The sequence below is a fragment of the Myotis yumanensis genome, unplaced genomic scaffold (genome assembly GCF_028538775.1).
Source record: "Myotis yumanensis isolate MYYU_CA2020_CCGP unplaced genomic scaffold, mMyoYum1.0.hap1 SCAF_1, whole genome shotgun sequence".
Lineage (NCBI taxonomy): Eukaryota > Metazoa > Chordata > Mammalia > Chiroptera > Vespertilionidae > Myotis > Myotis yumanensis.
Window position 1 is genome coordinate 104,023,277 of NW_027223752.1, and position 7,217 is coordinate 104,030,493.

Sequence of the window (7,217 nt, forward strand, 5' to 3'; positions counted from 1 at the left end):
AGGTAGGCCAGCGGGTAAACCACATGCTGGGCTGGTACGGGAGGCCTCTTCCTCAGCACATGGGCATTTCTCTCAATTCTTCCAGTTTGCACTAGACATGACAAGAGAGGAATTCAGTGCACTGCCCGCCTGGAAGCAGGTGAACCTGAAGAAAGCCAAAGGTCTGTTCTGAGTGGAGAGATGCTGGTGGAACCTGTTGTCACTTTCAATATCATTGGACCAGGAAAATGGATATTTTTTTGGACAGGCATTTTTAAAAATTTTTTTTAAGCAGAGATTTCAAAACCTGAAGTTATTAGCTCTACCGCTAGTCCTGTAGTTGTGTATTTTGTAAATGTTTAAGAGAACTCTTCGGAACTCTCTCCGCGATTCAGCAGGTAATGTTAATAAAATCTGCGGTGCAGCTCAGCGGCGCTCCTCAGCAGAGCCACAGCACTGCCCCTGTTCCAGCTCAGTGCTGCCGATGTGTTTTAAGCAGTTCTCTTTATAAAGTGTTATTTTGATAGTTTATGGATTCTAAAATATATATATTTATATAAACACCATATAAATCAAATATGTATTTAACAAAGCAGTATGCATTCATTCACTTTTAAGATTTTTTGGGAGGTGTCAAAGTAGATGGAGTTGCTTCTGCCGATACGTATCTTCACCTACGTATCTTCACCGTGTTCAGAAACGTCTTCTTCAGCATTACATTAGGTCTTACTTCTTCTGAGTGCTGCTTCCGGTGCTAAAACAGAAAATGTGCACATCCTGGCATGGAATCTGTGCAAGTTCACCTTTCTACCTTAATATCTCCTCAACATGTATAGTGCCTTGTTTTTATGTACAGTTTATATACATACAAGTGTGCTCTGCATTTTTTGATGATGGTTTGGAACATTACCTACAATTTTACTCTAAAATAGTAGAAATAAAAAAAACCCTTAATTTCTGATGCCTGTTGTTAACAGTAAACATGTCATTTTGCAATATAGGTCTCCAAAATAAAAGCTTTAGAATAAACACAGCAATTAACTGATTGGTTCACACTGAATTCTAAGCATGTTCCTTTCTGAAAAATATGTTTTTTGCAAATGTTAACCTAGTACCAATAGTCCACCATTAAACAGTATTTGCTCTTTTAATTGCGGTTAGGGCAAGATTTTATACAAGGTCGTAAGACTAAATAGACAGATATTCCACCCATAAACTTAGTTATAAGTACTACGTTAATGGCATATTTTTGTAAATCATCCTTTAACAGAAGCTCTTTACCTACAACTATATCTACATCTCAAATTCAGGATCTCTGTGCCTTTTCAAATATTGAATATATAAAGCATTTAGAGAACTTAAAAATGAACCAGAAAACTCTTCACAGGCTCATATGTTGTTAAAATCCTAGGTCCATAGTTTGAACAAATTCTATAGACCTACTGTAAGTTGCTCCTGCTCCTGCTTTGGTTCAAGTTTAACATATTGGATAGCATTTGCCTTAAACATGGTCACTTACCTGTGTGCTCCCACCATGGGACCGTAACCCCTCCTGGTCCCACCACCTTAAGACTATGTGATACTGAGCAATCACTGATGTATTCTACCTACATTTCCTTTAAAAAAATAAAAGAAAGGAATCAATATCAGCTTTCCTGACCACATCACAGGACTGATGCTTGGTGAGGATCAAGTGGAAGCTCCTTAAATATTGTCAAATCCTAGGTACCTGCTAGCATTATTATTATTGTTACTGTAGCTGGCATAGGAAAGATGAAAATTAAGGAATGGAGTCACACACTTAGAAATTATAGATTAAACCAAAATGAGTGGGCTCTTCCAAAGAAATAAATGTAGGAGAGAAAGGAGCTCAAGAGTATAGGCCCCATGGGTAGTAAGCAATGGGAAACAGAGAAGGACTCAAAGAGCCAGTAGGATGACCAGTGGAATGTGGACAAGAGAGGCAGGGCCCCGGCCTGGTGTCTCAGTTGATTGGAGAATTGTCCCATTTACCAAAAACATTGCAGGCTCAATTTCTGGTCAGGGCACATACCTAGGCTGTGGGTTTGATCCCCAATCAGAGCACATGTGAGAGGCAACCAGTTGATAGATATTTCTCTCTCTCTCTCTCTCTCTCTCTCTCTCTCTCTCTCTCTCTCTCTCATCAATAAGCATATCTTCAAGTGAGGACTAAAAAAAAAAAAAAAGAGAGGGAGGCAGGGCTGCCTATGTCAGTTCAAAGAGGTCACCTGGATCCGTATATGCATGGAAAGTGACTCAGGTTGCTATAAGACTCTTATAAGAGCTTCCATTAGAGCGCCTGCCATCGATATAGATAAGTGTCATCAGCAATATTCATTACCACCAAGTGCTTTCAAATCGTGTATGTCGACTTATATTAAACATTGTCCCCCAGTGCTGTTTGTCAGTCTGCTTCCTGCCTCTTCTCTAGAAGTAGGGCTCCCCATCTTGCATTGCCAGTTCACCTCCTGCCTCTTTGCCTCTGTGTTGTCCCCATGTCTCTTTCCTGCTTACAGAAGTAGATCCTCTCTTAGGTGGTTTTTCTGGTCCCTTTCCATTCATAGCTGTGACTTGACCTTTGCATACTGGGAAAGGACCCCGGCTAAAAACTAGAATTGCTAAATCTGAACAACCTGGCCAAGGACGCCACACCAGTGCTTCGGGCCGCTCTCCAGAGCCTCTCAGAAAGCAAACCTCCCTGGTGAGCTTTTATTAAACACAGCAGAGTCAGGCGATTGGTGGTTCCATGACTTGATGCTTTTGAGCTGAAGGGCTTTACAGAGGGGCACTGATGTTTGGGTTGGGATTGATAGCAGAGCTGCAGTGGGACAGATGAGACATAGTGTGTGTTCCAAGGCTTGGAAGGAACCATCTGAATGTGAGCAGTTTCCAGAGTAGTGGAACTGTGGTACCTACTTGTTCCTGGTGGGCAGTGCCCAGGCCAGGGAAAGCCTGCTCAGGAGACCACTTCTTTCTCTCCTTACTTTAGAACTTCATCCCCACTCATAGAGCTCCCATTTTGGTAAAAGATGCATTTTAGAAAACCCATTTGGTCCTTTACTTTTGTTGTTTTTCTTTATTTCTGATTATAAAAGTAACACTGTGTCTACATAGACTTGTGTATGAATGTTCACAGCACCTTATTCATAGTAGCCCAAACCTGTAAGCAACCACGTATCCATCAACTGACAAATGGATAAACAAAATGTGGTACACTGTACAACAAATTACCCAACAGTTAACATGGTGGGGACCTTTTTCTGCCAAGGGCCACTTCGATATTTATAACATCATTTGCAGTTCCTACAAAATTATCAACTTAAAAATTAGTCTGCTAACCCTGGCTGGTTTGTTCAGTGATTAAAGCAGACTGAAGGGTCCTGGGCTCCATTAAAGCAGACTGAAGGGTCCTGGGTTCCAAGGGCAAGTATCTCGGTGGTAGGCTTGATCCCCGCCCTGGTCCAGGCACATGCGAGAGGCAACCAATAGATGTATCTCTCTCACATCAATGTTTCTCTCTCTGTCTCTCCCCTTCCCTTCCACTCTCTCTAAAAAAAAAAAAAAAAAAAAAAAATTGATGGAAAAAATATCCTCGGGTGAGGATTAACCAACAACAACAAAAATGTAGCCAAACATTTAATTAACTCACTCACCCCTAATGCCTTGGCAAGGCCAGGCCAAGTGATTTCACAGGCCTCATACATCGCTCGAGCCAGGCATTTCCCACCCCTGAGTTAAAGGGGCAAACTACTGATACATACTGCACATGGATAAGCCTCAAAAACTGAGAGAAGCCAGACACAGAAGGCCACATATTCTATTCCATTTACAGTCCTCCCCCTTTATCTGTGGTTTGACTTTCTGCAGTTCCAGCCATCCATGATCAACTGTTGCCCAAAAGTATTAAATGGAAAATGCTTGAAATAAACATAAGTTTTAAATTGTGCACAGTTCTGAGTGGTGTGATGGTATCTTGTGCCGTCCGACCTGCGCAGTCCCACCCAGGACATGGGACACGGGTCATCCCTTTGTCCAGTGTCTCCATGGCAGGGGTCCTCAAACTTTTTAAACGGGGGGCCAGTTCACTGTCCCTCAGACCGTTGGAGGGCCGGACTATAGTTTTAAAAAAAACTATGAACAAATTCCTATGCACACTGCACATACCTTATTTTGAAGTAAAAAAACAAAATGGGAACAAATACAATATTTGTATTTGCATGTGGCCCGTAGGCCATAGTTTGAGGACCCCTGCTCCATGCTATAGATGCTTCCCAACCCTTAGTCAGTTAGGACCCATCTGGTGGACAGACTGGTTATCAGAAGAGAGAGACCACATTCACATAACTTATTACAGTAGGTTGTTATAATGTTCTATTATTAATTATTGTTGTTAATCTCTTACTGTGCCTAATTCATAAATTAAACTTTATCATAAGAAGTATATATAGGAAAAAACAGGATATGTAGGCTTCAGTGCTATATGCAGTCTAAGGCATCCACGTGGGGGGCGGGGGGTGTCTTAGAATGCATTTCTGATAGATAAGCGGAAGTTTCCAGAAAAGGCTAATTTATTCAGACAGCAGGTCAGGGTGGCTGGAGGTGGAGGTGGGAAGGAAGGTTGATTGCAGGGAACTTTTAGGGGAGATGGAAATTGTCCTAAAACTGGATTGTGGTGATGGTTGCACAACTCTGTAAAAGTACTAAAACTTACTGAATTGTGCAGAGGCATATTTTATGGCATGTTTATTATACCTCAAGAAAGCTGTTTTAAAAAATAATAACACTGATCTATGTGAAAAATGCAAACATTAGCATTATAAGGATAAATAAATTAGGAATTGAAAATCATAGATATTGCTGCTCTTAAAGAAATAATTATCCATGAAACTTGTTAAGACAGTAAGGCTGAGCCCTGGCTGGTGTGGTCAGTGGTTAGAACATCGACCTGTCCACTGAAGGGTTGTGGGTTCGATTCCCAGTCAAGGGCACATACCTGGGTTGCAAGTTTGATCCCCAGCCCTGGTGGGAGCACATTCAAGAGGCAACCAATCGATGTGTCTCTCCCACATTGATGTTTCTCTCTCTCTCTCTCTCTCTCTCTCTCTCTCTCTCTCTCCTTCCCCCTTCCTTTCTCCCTCCCTCCCTCCTTTCTACTCTCTCTAAAAATCAATGGAAAAAAATACCCTCAGGTGAGGATTAACAATAACAAAGAGACAGTAAGGCTGACTTTATTAAGGGCTATTGCTATAGGTATAGGGACCACTGCAATGAGGGTTTGCTCTAGGGGAAAGAAATTGGGTTCAATTAGGAATAGACAACGGAAAGTGGGAGTTTATAGCCAAGGAGCAGAGGGAGTGGTGGTCAGTGGATGGAAAATTAGTAAGAGGAAACATCAGGACGAGGGTAAGGAGGGATCTGTCTGAGGCAGATCTTGGGGCTCAGACATCAGCTGGGCACCGGTGCAGGATGTGGACCCTGACCAGATAGAAGGGTGATCAGGTGTCAAGGGTGGGGGAGCTGGCCTAACGTACTTGACAAGATTCGCGCTAAAAATGGGCTCTTGAAAGACACGCCCAAGCACAGGGCCTAGTCGGGCTCAGAGAAGTCTGACTAAAGTTTGATCAAGGAGAGTGTCTCTGTCATCACTTCCCAAGACAAGGACTTCAATAATTGGATTAATGTTCTAGATTTTTCTTTACATCGACTAATGTAGAGATGCATGCTCATATATTTTTGAAGAGAAAAATTGATTTGTTTTCAGCATCTTAATTTTCCTGTTAGTAGGGCTCAGACACCAGTCCTTGGGTATTTATCTGTGTGTGTGTTGTGTGTGTGAGGTCCTGAGGTCACGTGGGACAGTGTGGAGGCTAAATCACCGACCTCCCCCAACCCCCGGGGCTGTCCACATTTCTCACAGGTTGGGCAGCATCTCTCCTGGGCCCAGAAAGAGGGTTGGAGATACGTTTTTACAGGCCTTTCTTTATATCAGGTCCAGCGTTAAGGGCCATAATTTTCAAAGCAGGCCTCCATACATAGCCTTTCTGGACAGCAGGATAGTGGATAGGGGTCAAGGGGACAATAACAAGTCAGAGATCAAGGTAATGATTCAAATGCAAATAATGTAAAGTTGACTATATTGGTGTGTCATTTGATCCAAAGAAACCTTCCTATTTTACTTTGAAAGAATAAAAGCATTGCATTGCATACATTTGTTCTTTCTGCACCAGAGAAAAGATGTTAGGGCTCTTTAGACGACCTACAATAGATGTACTCCAGGAGTTAGATCAGAAAGATGAATTTGTAAGGGGAAAACACCAGAGATTTTGTGTGCCTATAATCAGGACCCTGGATATGCTGTGAGTGTTGAACTTGTGTGGAAATAGCCCACAGGTTTCACCATTTGAATATACAGGGCATAATGTTGATCCTTGCAGGTGCATAAGGAAGAAAGATGAACAGACCAGCATGCCTCATTTCTAATAATGAGCTGGTCCTCTATTGAGCTTTTATATCGTGCTGCTAACATTGAAAAGAAAGTCCCAGGAGTAGAAATGAATGCAAGCTCAATACTGGCAGGAGGTGTCCCAAATCCCGCGGTTTAACATTCCTCATCAGAGTGGTGAGAAGGGTCTTTGACACCTATGCAGTGGAGCTCAGGAAGTCTCTGAAGGGAAATACTGGAACTGATGTGTCTGAACTGGAGGCCTACATAAATTGCCTGTTATTAAATCTCATTGAATTAAGTTCAACTTTACCATCTGAACACCATTTTAGCATCCATCCTGAAATGGTTGTAACAGGAGGTGTTAGCTCCATAAAGTAAAGAAATATTGAACAACTAAACAAGGAGCCCTAAGCCTATGTGGAAGCAAAGAAAAATAAAATGGGACAGGGCGAGCAGGGCGACTGGCACTTTTTGATCGGTGGTTCCACAGATGAAGAAATAAGCAATGAAAGAATGCATTGGGAAGTGAGTCACTGTTGGTCAAAGCCCATCCTAGGAGGTGACCATAAAGCGGGCAACCTAGCTCCTCCCCTGGCTTCCCTACTCCTCCATCTCCACCTTCAGTGATTCCTCCCCCTCCCAACACCAGTGCTTCCTGGGCTGGGCTGGGGAGACATTCATGTTTTAAATCAGGAATCACAAAGAGGTGGCACGGCGCATCATTTGTCAGTGATGGCATCCCAGGTCCTGGTGGGAAAAATGTTTTTTCTGG

The 7,217-nt window shown here is 42.6% G+C and overlaps 1 protein-coding gene across 6 annotated transcripts in view; it reads left to right on the plus strand.

Moving 5' to 3' along the window:
• SVIL (supervillin) overlaps window positions 1-3,946 on the plus strand; it is a 103,194-nt gene extending 99,248 nt beyond the window's left edge. For all 6 annotated transcript variants that reach the window (XM_070428737.1, XM_070428748.1, XM_070428766.1 and 3 more), the window contains one exon: window positions 86-3,946. In XM_070428737.1, the coding sequence (XP_070284838.1) occupies window positions 86-172 (87 nt within the window). In that variant the 3' untranslated portion in view covers window positions 173-3,946. The remainder of the gene's footprint in view (window positions 1-85) is intronic.
• Window positions 3,947-7,217: the final 3,271 nt, after the last annotated feature.